At 40.0% G+C, this 14,917-nt stretch overlaps 1 protein-coding gene across 7 annotated transcripts in view; it reads right to left on the bottom strand.

Moving 5' to 3' along the window:
• Nucleotides 1-2,425: 2,425 nt before the first annotated feature.
• Nucleotides 2,426-14,917, bottom strand: part of rap1gds1 (RAP1, GTP-GDP dissociation stimulator 1) — a 94,928-nt gene continuing 82,436 nt past the window's right edge. For all 7 annotated transcript variants that reach the window (XM_043674441.1, XM_043674442.1, XM_043674439.1 and 4 more), the window contains 3 exons: nucleotides 12,816-12,942; nucleotides 6,588-6,716; nucleotides 2,426-3,120 (listed from right to left, as the gene is read on the bottom strand). In XM_043674441.1, the coding sequence (XP_043530376.1) occupies nucleotides 2,993-3,120; nucleotides 6,588-6,716; nucleotides 12,816-12,942 (384 nt within the window). In that variant the 3' untranslated portion in view covers nucleotides 2,426-2,992. The remainder of the gene's footprint in view (nucleotides 3,121-6,587; nucleotides 6,717-12,815; nucleotides 12,943-14,917) is intronic.

The following is a 14,917-nucleotide window of genomic DNA, read 5'->3' as shown; positions in this document are numbered from 1 at the left end:
TTTAGCATGGCCAATTCACCTTACCTGCACATCTTTGGACTGTGGGAGGAAACCGGAGCACCCGGAGGAAACCCACGCAGACAGGGGAAGAATGTGCAAACTCCACAGTCAGTTGCCTGAGGTGGGAATTGAACCCAGGTCTCTGGCGTTGTGAGGCAGCAGTGCTAACCACTGCCAACCAGAATAGCACTCTGTGGGCGGCACAATCAGTGACTAGTGGTGTGCCTCAGGGATCAGTGTTGGGACCATAATTAACATAAATAATTTGGAACTGGGGACCACATGTGGTGTCAAAAGTTTGTGGATGACACTAAGATGAGTGGTACAGGAAAGTGTGCAGAGGACTGAATCTTTACAAAGGGACATGGATAGTTTAAGCGTGTGGGCGAAGTTCTGGCAGATGAAGTACAATGTTAATACATGTTAAGTCATCATTTCCATAAGAGTAACAGTAATAGGGACTATTACTTGAATGGTAGGAAATTGAAGCATGCTGCTGTGTACTGAGATCTGGGTGTCCTCCTGCATGAATCACAGAAAGCTGGTATGTCGGTGCAACAGGTAATTAAAAAGGCAAATGGAATTGTGTCCTTCATTGCTAAAGGGAGTGAGTTTAAAAACTGAGAAATTATGTTGCAGCTGTACAAGGTGCTGGTGAGGCCACACCTGGAGCACTGCCTGCAGTTTTGGTCTCCTTACTTGGGAAAGGATGTACTGACACTATAAGGGGTACAGTCACTCGGTTGATTCTGGAGTTGAGGGGATTGGCTTATGGGGACAGACTGAGTAGACTGGGATTATACTCACTGGAATTTAGAAGAATGGGATCTGCTTGAAACAAACTATGAAGGGAATAGATAAGATAGAAGTAGAGAGGTTGTTTCTACTGACAAGTGAAACTAGGGCAAGTGGGCATAGCCTCAAAATTAGAGGGAGCAGATTTAGGACGGATGTGAGAAGGAACTTCTTCACCCAGAGGGCTGTGAATCTGTGGAATTCCCTGTCCAGGGAAGTTGTGAAACTTGAAAGGGTTCAGGAAAGATTTATAAGGATGTTGCCAAGATTGGAGGATTTGAGATATAGGGGGAGGCTGAACGGGCTGGGGCTGTTTTCCCTGGAGCGTCGGAAGCTGAGGGGTGACCTTATAGAGGTTTATAAAATTGAGGGGCACGGATAGGGTAAATAGACAAAGTCTTTTCCCTGGGGTCGGGGAGTCCAGAACTAGAGGGCATAGGTTTAGAGTGAGAGGGGAAAGATATAAAAGAGACCTAAGGGGCAACTTTTTCCACAAGAGAGGATGGTATGTGTATGGAATGAGCTGCCAGAGGAAGTGGTGGAGGCTGGTACAATTGCAACATTTGAGGCATTTGGATGGGTATATGAATAGGAAGGGTTTGGAGGGATATGAGCCAGGTGCTGGCAGGTGGGACTAGATTGGGTTGGGATATCTGGTCAGCATGAACAGGTTGGACCAAAAGATCTGTTTCCATGCTGTACAGCTCTATGACTTTTCAGCAAATGATTGTAAAGCTAAGATAGATAATTCCTTTACTGTTCAAAAAATTAAGGGTCATGGTGAGAGGGCGGGTAAGTGAAGCTGAGGCCACGAAAAGATCGGCCGTGATCTTATTGAATGGCAGAGCAGACTCGAAGGGAGAGATGACCTACTCCTGCTCTGAGCTCTTATGTTCTTATAACTTGATGGACAGGTGGTTACTAATTTGAATGATTGGTGGCAAATTCCTCTCTCAAAGTAAGGATAACACTGCAGTTTTTCAGAAGAGCTTCAAAGTGCCTTTGAAGCATTATATTTTGCCCTGCCCTGGAATTTTGGCAGTGAGTTGAGTGTACATTCATATTCCACAGTCCCTTAAAGAAGCCTGCGGAAGTGTTATAGGAGGGGCAGGTGCAATATTTGAAGGAGCACATGCCAGTAGAGGGTGGATTGGAGTAAAGTGAGACACAGCTGTTTGGGGAGGAAACTGACAAACCCAGGTGGATAAGAAGCATGGTGACATCATTCATGAAGCACAATGAGGAGGAGAAGTTAGACAGCAGTGAGCCTGTGGAATTCTCTACCACAAAAAGGGAGTCAGACAGTTCTTAGGACTAAAGGGATCATAGGGCATGGGGAGAAAGCAAGAACAGGTTGCTGAGATGGATAATCAGTCACAATCATATCAAATGGTATAGCGGACTGGACTGGGTGAATGGCCTACTCCTATTTTCAGCTTCTTTGAGCCAAATTTAAGACAAAAGATATGATGTTACTGCAAATTACTAAATGAGAGTAATTGTAAAGGCCCTGTTTGTGCAGGGGAAATATGAACAAAATTCATGGCAAGGCAATACAGTTCACTAGGAGTAAGTGGAATTCACACCACTCAATAAATCCTGCTTTTAAAACACAACAGAACACCGCTCAGAACTCTAGATTTAATTTATTAATTCTAGGTACCACAATTTTACATAATTAACAGCCAACATCTGGACACCTGGAAGGACTGATGATGCACGCTAGTTTCTTTTTCCATTGTTGTTTTGTGGGGCTTTTGGAAGCGTTAAGAATGGAGCAAGCTTCAATATCTGAATCTAAAAGGAAAACCCAGGTTTAATTTCTGCATCCTCTCCAGCTGATAGCTTTACAGTTCTGTACAAAATGCAAATGGGGCAGCTGTATGGGAGGTGTGCATTATTTTTTCTATAAACATTGCCACATTGTTATTTTACTACACCATGCAAGCTCTACCATATTGCTTCAGGCATTTAAAGGGACATTACGTGGACATGGGATGACAAATGGCTAAGTTTTTTTGTTTAAAACCACAGCTTACAGCTGGAAGTACCTGGTCCCAGCTTTTTGTTTGTCAAGACAGGACCAATCTAATTCATGCACGATAGGTGAGAAGCAAGGGTACCGCATGAGCATTTCACAGCAGACAAAGGTGATCCAGTGACAAGACACTAAAGAACAGGTAATGGGGAACAAATCTCAGCTTTCAATAATCAGTCTTTGCTCCGTCACTAATGCCTGCTGGGCTACAAGCTTATTCTCATGGCGGCGAAGCTTTGACACGACCTCCTTGAATGGCATATTTTGTGCTTCTTTTCTAAGTAGTTCTGAAAAATAAAAAATCTTGCTTATAACAAGTATAAATATGCAAAATGACAGTGAAAAATGAGTGACATAAGTCAGATTAATATTAAACTTCCAGTTGTAATGATACATTCACTAGTAGCAACTTCACAAATCACAAAGTTAACAAATAAAACATCGCTAATCATATAAACGTCACATCAGCTTTGCACATTCATCACTATTATTGAATTTTGTATTTATAAGACTGGAATGATGACAGTCTGGATCCATGTCATTTTAGCACACACTGACAATTAAAAAACAGCAGAAATAGCATGTAGTGAGAACAAAGGGAAAAGAGAAGCTATAATACAGCTGGTGAATATTACAAACATCATTGAACAAAGCAGAATGACTTGTCTTGAAAAATACTTGCACTAATGGTGCATGTCACATGATTGTGAAGTTTGAGAAACACATAGGAAATAATTAACTAAGATGGCATACAGTTAAGATTTCACCAGGCTCACTAAAAGTAGTCTAATGAGGGGACAAAATTAACACTGGGCTAAGTACTTGCCTTATTTTGTTTCCTATTCTAAAACAGTCTTGGCTATTTAGTAAATGCAGTAATAAATAGAACTGAAGGATTTGTTTCAGAATGGTGATGGGGTAAATACTTGCTTAAATGGGTGTAGCACACCAATTAGTAATATCAGCAATAATTATTTGTTCAAATAGTCAAAATTGCTAAGATGAGTCATCATCGACCACGCTGTTTCAGTCACAAACTCAGGAGCCAATATCCATCATCATTCACGTTCAACAGATTGAACAAAATGGAACTATTGATCCTTTTTACACCATTCGATAGTTCCCAGTTCCTTGCCCCTCACCCCTAAAAGAGCTACAACTGACAAGAGTCAGCGGTCACCAAGCAACATGATTATGGGAGAAATTAGGTTAGGAGGAGTAGCTAGAATGCAACGAGAAAATTAATAACGGTCTTTCAAGATCTTCAAGGCAACACTAATTATAACTGAACATTGTAATTCAGCTTTGTCACAGTCATTTCTCCAAGGTAGCTTCCATCAGTATCACTGACATTCAGTATTTTCATGACCCCCATTTTGCTGAAGCAATTTTCAACTGATTATTACCACGACACTGATGGGAACTGCAAGTCTAAACAAACCTCCAGACGCAGGAATAAAGAAAATTATTAGAAATACTTAGCACTTTAATGTCAGCATTTGGCCATTCAGAATTTGAATTGAATTTGGTTTATTGTCACACGTACTCACATGAGTACAATGAAACGTTTACAAGACTTATAGCGCCATTTGAGGCACAGATACCTGGGCACAAAATCTTACTTATAAAACAGAACAGAAGGGAAACAATGTTAAAACATTAAACAGAATTTGAAATGTATGATAAGTAAATTACAAGTAAAATAAAGATAACAGCCTTGTTTGTTCTCACTGGGTGTCATAGATGTTTTCGACTATGCTGCACTGCATTGTTTATTCAAAAGCAGGAAGACTGAATAGACTGGGACTTTTCTCCCCGCAGAAGTGTGAAGGCAGAGATGGCTCAAATCGAGAAGCAGCTATGTTTTGAGTCCAGTGTCTCTTCTTTGGACCTGAAGTGGAAATGTCATGGGTTTTATACTATAAAGTCAGTGGAGGGAGGGCCATGTAGAACTGAAGGCTAGGTGAGGGAAAAGTAAAAGAGAATGGAAATCAAAAGGTTTGGACAGTTGGTGCAGACTCAATGGGCCAAATGGCCTATTTCCACATAGTATGGATTCTACAATTCTGAGATAGCATAGAACAAAAGGCAAAGGGAATGATAATGGTTAGAGAGAAGACAAAGAAGGGATTTATCTTCCATGATCATCGGCCATGTCAAGCATTACACCACTATGAGACACTGGGTCCTCAATATTTTGCAAACACTGTTCCCTCCCTGATATCATGGTCTACTTCTCCATTAGCCTCAATACCTTATTGCAGCAGTATCCCCCCATCTCCATCATGGCACCTTCCTACAAATTCACAGAATGTGTAATACTTAGTCTTATACCTTCTCCCTCTTCCAGATGAAGCAGTATACACTTGTACTTCTTTCAATCTAGTCTACTGCATCTGCCATGCACGTCTCCCCTACACTGGGGAGACCAAATGCAGAGTGGGTTATCGCTTTGAGGAACATCTCGGCTCAGTCCATAAACAAGGTGTTGATGCTCTGATTGCTTGCTGGTTCAAAATATACCATCCTGTTCGGATGCTCAGATTTCTATTCTAAGCCAGCTGCAGTGTTCCAGTGAAGCCTAACACAGGGTGGAGGAACACCAATTCATTTTACAACCTTGTAGGCTCAACACTGAATTTAATATCAGCAGATCATGAACTTTGTTTCCTATTATAATATTCCTACCTTAGTTTTTCGACCTTGACTTTGGTTTCAGCCAATTAGCACCTAACCTGGATCTATGCCTCGACTGTTATCCACCATTTCCACTCCCTTTCTCTTGGATTCCATACACTTTGGTCTCAATCTCCTTTTCCATGACCTTTGCTTCTCGTCCATTTTCAACAGCATTAATCCCAAGGTTTCAGTTTTGAAGAGTCTTGTCGATAACTTTCTTTCACTCTGCTCAGATGCTGCCCAAACTGCTGCATATATCCAGCATTTGCAGTATTTTGTTTTCATATTGTGGATTAATAGATTGGTTGATGTGTCATTGTTACGTGTACCAAGATAGTGAAAAAGTGTTGTTGTGTGTGCTATAAGGCCGATCATACAGTACAAAGTGCATCGGGTAGCAGAACAGAGTGCAGAATACAGGGAGGAGGAAGTGAGGACTACAGATGCTGGAGATCAGAGTCAAGAGTGTGGTGCTGGAAAAGCACAGCAGATCAGGCAGCATCCAGGGAGCAGGAGAATCCATGTTTCGGGCATAAGCCTTGGGGTGGCTGGGAAAGCAATAGGTGGATGAAGGCGAGGGAGAAGGTCAGAGGGGCAGTGATGGACAGGCTCGGAGGATGGCACCGAGTTGGAGGTTTGGAGTGCAGAATACAGTGTTATAGCTATAGAGAAGGTGCATAGAGAGGGGGAGCGATCAGAATTAATGAGAAGTCCATTCAAAAGTCTGGTAACAGAAGGGAAGAGGCCTCCAACAATAAGAAAGGTTTGATAAACTGGACAAAGATGTTTTCATTTGCAGGCCAGAGACCACAGGTAATGATCATTAAAATTAAGTAAGGAATTCAAAACATTTTACCCAGAGAGAGGAGAATGTGGAACTTGCTACCAAGGATTAGTATAGATGGATTTAAGGGGAAGCTAGGTAACAGCACCATGGAATAAGGAATAAAATTATGACAATGGGGTGAGATGGAGAGGAGGGTTAAAATAGTCTGTTTCTATATTGCTGATACTTGGTCTACAATTTCAAATAGTGCAGATGGTACAGAGTTATTTAACAGGGATTATTTCTTACCCGATCCCATTATGGTGCAAATCATTATCATGGAGTTGTACTTGATTTCAGGTGCACTGGAATCATCAGAAATCAGCTTGTGCAGAATTTCCACCAGTTTAGCATTCTCCAGATCCTGTTCAGCTGTGCCTAAGTAAGGGTGCAAACAAAAAGCTCATCAAAACTGAATATAGAAATAAATTCAAGTGTATCATATCCAATGAACAAAGATATGACTCAATTTCCATGAAGTGGTTTCTCTTCACCCGTACTTAAATGCCAAGCTAAATGTTCCCTTGCAAATACTATGCCCAATGATTTTTAATGTACACAAACAGAAATCATTTCAAACTTCATTTTTGATCACATTAATTGTCCTAAACTGAAAATGTGTTGTGAATTAGCTTGGGTCACAGCTATCCGAAGTGAACTCAAACCTATAATGTATAATCTTTCTCACCAACATTATCCTATTTATTTCCAGAATCTGTAGTATTTTGCTTTTATTCAAGTCTACAATGAGTGGGTTATTTGGTTGAGTGTGCTCAATTGAATCAGTGGAAAAAGGGTTCAATCTGATTTAATATTTTTTAAATATCCAAAAATTAAGTATTCCGCTACTGAATACTTAAAGGAATGGTGCGTTTGATGATAGTTTAGGTATTTTCTTTGTAAATGCATCAGTCATTAGACTAATTCGTTTCAGAATCCGTACAACTACAATGTCATAAATCAAAGAACAATGTAGTGCTGGATGTAGGATTTGCTCACTGAGCTGGAAGGTGCGTTTTCAGATGTTTTGTTAACATACTAGGTAACATCAGTGGGTCTCTGGATGAAGCACTGGTGGTATGGCCTACTTTTTATTTATTTGCTTAGGTTTCCTTGGGCTGGTGATGTAATTTCCTGTGGTGATGTCAGTTCCTGTTCTTTTTCTCTAGGGGTGATAAATGGGATCCAAGTCAGTGTGTTGTTGACAGAGTTGCAGTGGGAATACTATGCTGCTAGGAATTCTTGCACGTGTTTCTGTTTGGCTTGAATGGATGCATTGTCCCAATCGAAGTGCTGTCCTTCTTCATCTGTTTGTAAAGATACTAGTGAGGGTGGGTCATACACAATGTTCATTTATCCTGGTGGCTAATTTTCTGACTGTTTGTCCAATATAGTGTTTGTTACAGTCCTTGCAAGGTATTTTGTAAATGACATTAGTTTTGCTTGTTGTCTATCTAGGGTCTTTCAAGTTCGTTATCTGCTGTTTTAGTGTGTTGGTAGGTTTGTTGCCTACCATGATGCCAAGGGGTCTAGGTAATCTGGCAGTAATTTTCAGAAGGTCTTTGAATGGAGGGGAGCGTGGCTAGCGTTTCTGGACATGTTTTGTTTGCTTGTTTGGGTTTGTTGCTGAGAAATGTACAATGTGGTGCACTGACGCACTGTCCTAAGGTGCCAGCATATTTCCTACGTTGAAAGTTATTGTTCTCACTGATGCTGTCAGAGAAACACTGCAAAGCATTTTAACAGGACAGAAGCTGTTCACTTTATTTAAAAAGTGTTAATTATTTATAAAGATGTAACACTTCAATTAATCAGTAAGCATTTTGGTTTAGAAAATCCCATTTCACCCTTGTTCTTTTGCTTATATGGAGAAACTACAGTCTGTCAAAACAACTGCATAAACTCACTGAAAAGCTCTCCAAATTGCTTCTCAATCTGACCCAAGGAAATTCAGTGGTTACCATTTCTGTCAAACATATTTGAGTGGCATAGTAGTATAAATGGTAACTAGCATAAATTTGTAATCAGTTTAATGACAATTAAAGAATTTATACCGTGCCTAACCTTTAATGTCAAATATTATCACAAATATGCCAGTTTTCAAACATACTGTATAAGTTTTTTATGACCTTTGCAAAATGATCCCCAATGAAAGGTTGAAAACTGAAGAGATGTTGAACAATAGAAATGTAAAAATTACTTGTAGATTGATAGTATGTATTGCTGTGCATGTTCTTCACGAAATTTGTTGACATATATATAAATAAGGCTTTTAACAATGCTCAAGAGAATTGTTCAGTATTTAGAACCAAGTGTAGGAAAGAGAAACATGGCTTGTTGCTTAGCAACGAAATGTTCTATGTTATCGGGAGTGAATAATTTTAACAAAAAGGTGATATAACTATCCAGAAGGTCAGTGAATGTGCGGGTCCCCCCGCCCCCCGAGTGTGAAGCAGGTTATTCAGAGACCAACAAAGTCTGTGTCAGTTGTAGTGTAGTTTATTAGCCTCTAAAACAGTCAGGACAAAAAATAGAGTTGCTCAGTATCATTAAGAAAAACTTCAGGGACATTTCTCAGCAAATGCTGTGGAAGAGGTGTTTAATGCATCCATGTTAAGTACTGTAGTGTGAGCTGTGTTAGCAGTTTAAGGGGCTCATGAAAAGTATCTGACTGACGAAATACATTGCTTGAATGCAGGGGTTTGCTCAAAATAAACCAATTATAGCCATGCCAACTAAAGGAGCTTTAAAAGTGGAATCAGGGTGAACTAAAATTCATAATTTATCAAGCCAGGTCTCACTCTGGCATCAGACTTGTCCCACATTATTAGGCAGGATCACAACAGTACGTATTGATTACTCCAGAATGTTTTATACTCAAGTGGGTTAGTTGCCACAATAACAAATTAAGTTGATCAATCACACAAAAGCTGACGCAAAGACATTTAATTACAATCTAATGTAATCTAATCTAACCTTCCTCTTGAATAAGAATACACTAAAACACAAAGACTGCAAAATTCAAATGTTTACTTTGTTCTTCCTAAGCAATTGAGAAACCTTGTTGTTGAGTGATAGCTACAATGCAAGGTAATAATTGAAAACAAAAAGAGCAGTCTAGATAAATAATTTGAGAAACTCTAAACCTGCACTGGAATCTGTCGTTTCCTGGTGTGCTCTCTGATTGCACAGCTGTTGCACTTCTTGGATCAAAATTTCCTTGGCAAGGGAGTCTTGAAAACTTACTTCACTGCATTCTGGGAGAACTGTTGTCTCCTACGTGAGCTACATGAAGAGGTCCTATTTGTCCAGAGTAGAAATGAAAGAATAGGCAGGATGAATGCGTGGCTTGAGTGATGGTACAGCAGGGAGGGGTTAAAATTTTTGGGACATTGGGACAGGTTCTGGAGGAGGTGGGACTATTACAAATTGTACGGTCTACACCTGGGCCGGACTGGAACAAATGTCCTTGGAGTACTTTTGCTAACACTGTTGGAGAGTACTTAAACTAATGTGGCAGGGGAATGGGAACCAAATGAGGTGGTTAGTGGACAGTAAAGAGGTAGTAACTAAAGCCTGTAAGGAACTAGATCGTGAAGTCAGGGTGACTAAGGGGAAGAGGAGGTAGGAAGTAGATGATGAACACAAAGGGGCAGGTGGTCTGAGGTGCATTTGTTTCAATGTGAGAAGTGTAGTAGTTAAGGCAGATGAACTTAGCGCTTTAATTAGTACCTGGGAGTATGATGGTATTGCTATTACTGAGACTTGGTTGAGGGGAGGGCATTATTGGCATCTAAATATCCCAGGATATTGATGCTTTAGGCAGGTTAGAGGGAGGTAAAAGGGATGGAGAAGTTGCATTACTGGTATTGATTAGGGTGCAGGACAGACATGTTCCTGTGAAAATGAGGGATAGAAATGGCAAGATTAGGGAACCATGGATGACAGGTGAAATGGAGACTAGCTAAAAGGAAAAAGGAAACATACAAACAGGTCTAGGTGACCGGAAACAGACAAAGCTTTGGAAGAATATTGGGAAAGTAGGACCAATCTGAAATGAGTAATTTAGATGGCTAAAAGGGGTAATGAAATATCTTTAGGAAACAGAGTTAAGGAAAATCCCAAAGCCTTTCATTTGTATACAAGGAGCAAGAGCGTAATAGACAAAGGACTGGCCCACTCAAAGACAAAGGAGGAAAGTTATGAGTGGAGTCAGAGAAAAATGGGTGAGATTCTTAATGACTACTTTGCATCGGTATTCACTGAGGAAAGGGATGTGATGAACGTTGAGGTTAGGCATAGATATTTGATTATTCTAGGTCAAGCTGGCATAAGGAGGGAGGAAGAATTGGGTATTCTAAATAACATTAAGGCAGACAAGTCCCCAGGTCCTGGGTTATCTATCCCAGGTTACTGAGGGAAGCAAGATAGGAAATAGCTGGAGCCTTAAAAATATCTTTCCAGCATCTTTGAATATGGGTGGGGTCCTGGAGGAGTAGAGAATTGCTAATGTTGTTCCCTTGTTTAAGGGTAGCAGGGATAATCCAAGTAATTCTAGACTGGTGAGCCTAACATCAGTGGTAGGGAAGCTGCTGGAGAAGATACTGAGAGGTAGGATCTATTCCCATTTGGTTTTGTGCAGAGGTGGTCATATCTTACCAATTCAATAGAACTCTTTGAGGAAATGACAAAATTGATTGATGAGGGAAGGGCTGTAGATATCACATACATGGACTTTAGTAAAGCGTTTGATAAGGTTCCCCATGGTAGGCTAACGGAGAAAGTGAAGTCGCATGGGGTCCAGGGTGTAGTAGCTAGATGGATAGAGAACTAGCTGGGCAATAGGAAACAGTAGTAGTGGAAGGGAGTTTCTCAAAATGGATAACTGTAACCAATGGGGTTCCACAGAGACCCGTGATGGGACCACTGTTTGAGGTATACATAAATGATCTGGAGGAAGGTATAGGTGGTCTTAGCAAGTTTGTAGATGAAACGAAGATTGGTGAAGTAGCAGATAGAGAAGGGGACTGTCAGAGAATGCAGCAGAATATAGGTAGATTAGAGAGTTGGATGGAGAAATGGCAGATGGAGTTCAATCTGGACAAATGCAAGGTGGTGCGTTTTGGAAGATCCAATTCAAGAACAAATTATACGGTAAATGGAAAAACTCTGAGGAAAATTGACGTACAGAGAGATCTGGGTATTCAGGTCCATTGTTCCCTGAAGGTGGCAATGTGGGATGATAGAGTGGTCAAGAAGGCATACGGCATGCTTTCCTTTGTTAGATGGGGTATTGAGCAGAAGAGTTGGCAGGTCATGTTGCAATTGTATAAGACTTCAGTTTGACCACATTTGAAATACTGTGTACAGTTCTGGTTGCCACATTACCAAAAGGATGTGGATGCTTTGGAGAGGATGCAGAGGTGGTTCACCAGGATGTTGTATGGTAGGGAGGGCGCAACCTATGATGAGAGGTTGAGTAGATTAGGTTTATTTTCATTAGAAAGATGAAGGTTGAGGGGGCACCTGACTGAGGTCTACAAAATCGTGAGGGGTATAGACAGGGTGGATAGCAAGAAGTTTTTTTTCCCTCAGAGTTGGAGACTCAATTACTAGGGGTCACGAATTCAAGAGGAGACAGAGGAAATGTTTAAGGGAGATTTGCATGAAAAGTTCTTTATGCAGAGGGTAGTGGGTGCCTGGAACACGTTGCCAGCGGAGGTGGTAGAGGCAGGCATAAATAGCGTCAGTTAAGATGTATCTAGACAGATCCATGAATGGGCAGGGAGCAGAGGGATACAGATCCTTGGAAAATACGTGACAGGTTTACATAGAGGATCTGGATTGGTGCAGACTTGGAGGGCCGAAGGACCTGTTCCTGTGCTGTAATTTTCTTTGTTCTTTGGAACGGTGACTACTTCAAACAGCTAATCTGTACATGTTGGAGGCAGAGCAAGTTTGAATGACTGGCATTTGCTTTCAGTTGCCACTATCCTTCGTGCATTATATTCATCGACTATTGCTTTATGCTTGCTTCATAAAAGATGAATGGTACACTGTACAATTCTGGTCAGGTGAGGGGGAGGATTTGGTTTACATTTTTTTTAGTAAAATTCTCAGTATTTGTAGAAAAATGTATTTGAGAATAAAATTACCCCTAATTTCAACTAAAAACCTGAAGGGAAAAGTTTAATTTCTGAGCAGTACAACTCTTTGCCATAAGAATTGTAAACTTGAACAATTAAGTTGATTAAAATAGCCCACCAAGTCCAAAATACTCACCACTTTTTAGAAACTGTAGTTCAACAAAACTCAGGCACTGTAGTCAAAGCAATGAGTTGCAAAACCGGCTACTAGTCGTAGGCATAGTCATTTGTTGTGTGATGTTTAACAGACTTGATGTTTTCTATTCCCACAAAACTAACAAAGTTGCAACAAATTGCTTAAAGTAAGTCCTACAACTTAGTCACTACTCACCAAGTTCCAGAGCAGCAATCAATCCCAAAGCAACAAGAGCTTCATTCTGCATTATAACATGCTCACTTGTTGCCATAGTGACCAAATGTTTAACACCACCACTTTGAACGATGGCTTTGACAACATCCTTACAAATCACAGGAAAATAGCGGTTAGTATTTTTAAACAATGAGTTTGAATATTCATAAATCAAAGGAATATTACTAGTGATGTCAAATAATTGATCCACATTTATGAATTTACTGACTTAAATTACTGCCAAAGAGCATAAAAACCTTCAAGATAACATTCAGAAATTCTCTTAATTCACTCAATTTTCAAGATTACAGAATGAGGTGGAACAAAGAGAAAGGGAATCTTTTAATGTCCTTGTAACACGGAATTTGAAATACTCTTTATGCATTTGTACGCTAACATGAAGTCAGGCAGAGGTAATGGAGTTTGCAGTCAGAAAAGGCCAACAAGTAATTCAATAAAGGTGTAAAACATAAATATAGCCTTTTGTTTTACAAGTAATGCGTCCTTGCATATTGAATGACACACCATGTAGGAAGCATCAATGAGCCATGTAATGAGATGGAATAAATTAAATTTAAATCCTTAAATTGGTCACTGGTAGAATTAGTACACTCAGGGCTGTTCAGCAAATACTGGCCAATTCAGAATCATATCTAATAGTAGATGAACAATAACATGCTCCTGTGGATGCTCATAATTAGCAGAGTACAGACAGTACTCAACCAATTGCACTTGCAAACCACAAAACAAATGCCTGTCAGATTCCCCAAGAAGAATCACATCGATGTTCCATTGATGTTTTCAGCAATGCCATTTCTCCTGCAGCGTAAGTTGTTCTTATGGTTTGGATTTTGGCATTCGTGCAATTGTTCTGATGAATACAAGATGGAAAGCTTCAAAGTGTCTTTTTCAGCAAAATTAAATTCACTTTAATGAAAACAAAACTGTCAAAGTAGCACCATTTGTACTTTTAAGCACTGATTCTTCTTAAAAATTATATCACACCTGAACCTATTTTTATTACAGATTAGGAAAATCACAATTTACATTAATAGACATGATTTGGAGATGCCGGTGTTGGACTGGGGTGTACTGTGTGATTTAACTTTCTACAATAAGATTACTTTATGTCTGTTTTTACTGAGGAAGATATGAGATTTCCCAGAATGAGATTTCCAAGTAACTAGAGAAAAATGAAGATTTCAAGAAAATTATTAATAAAGAAGGGACAGAACACTACTAGGTCCCAGGATCAGAAAGCATACATCCCAGGGTGTTAGAGGTGGTGGCTACTGAGACAGTATGTACAATGGTGATCAAAAGTTCTACAGATTCTGGTGTGATGCCTGCACATTGGAAGCTTGCAAAACATCACCCCACTATTTAAGAAAGAAGCAGTAGAAAAAGAAAAAGGACAGGGAACTACACATCTATTTTACATCAGGAGTAAGAAAAATGCTAGGATCTATCAAAGCATTTGGTTAAGTACACACATGGATAAAAATGATCTGATTGTACATAGCATGGATTTGCAAAAGGAAAAACACATTTGATAACTCAGCATTTTTTGACAATATTCTGTTCTGTTTCTCTCTTCACAGATGCTGGCAGACCTGTTAAGTTTCTCCAGCACTGTTTTTTGTTTCAAATCTCCATCATCCAGCATTTTATTATCTTTTGAGGATGTTCGTAACAAAGTTGATCAGGGTGATTTATGAATAAAGGAACCCTGATTATCAGAATACCAATTATCCGAAAATCGGATTACCCGAAAGAGATCGAGGTCCCAATAGAAACATTACATTAAAGATGTGTTTCCAAAATTGATCACGTCTTTTGTTTAGTGATTAAACAGGCACAGTCTCCAGATGACTGACCTCCCGCCCTCTCTCTCCCTACACTTTCCCTGGAGTTCTACAGAGGAGTGTACCCTAAACCACCTCATCCCTCACCGCCTTCCCCAGATAATCTGACCAACATTGTCCTGTACAGGGCAGAGGTGGAACCTGTCAAAAAGTTGCAGTAAAAGGTTGTGGGGGGGCTGTGGCTGTGTGTATGTGTGCTATTTGGAGACTTACCCCAGA

The sequence above is a fragment of the Chiloscyllium plagiosum genome, chromosome 32 (assembly GCF_004010195.1).
Source record: "Chiloscyllium plagiosum isolate BGI_BamShark_2017 chromosome 32, ASM401019v2, whole genome shotgun sequence".
Taxonomy (NCBI): Eukaryota; Metazoa; Chordata; class Chondrichthyes; order Orectolobiformes; family Hemiscylliidae; genus Chiloscyllium; species Chiloscyllium plagiosum.
The sequence above is the reverse complement of the archived record's forward strand: the minus strand, read 5'-3'. Positions and strand labels throughout refer to the sequence as shown.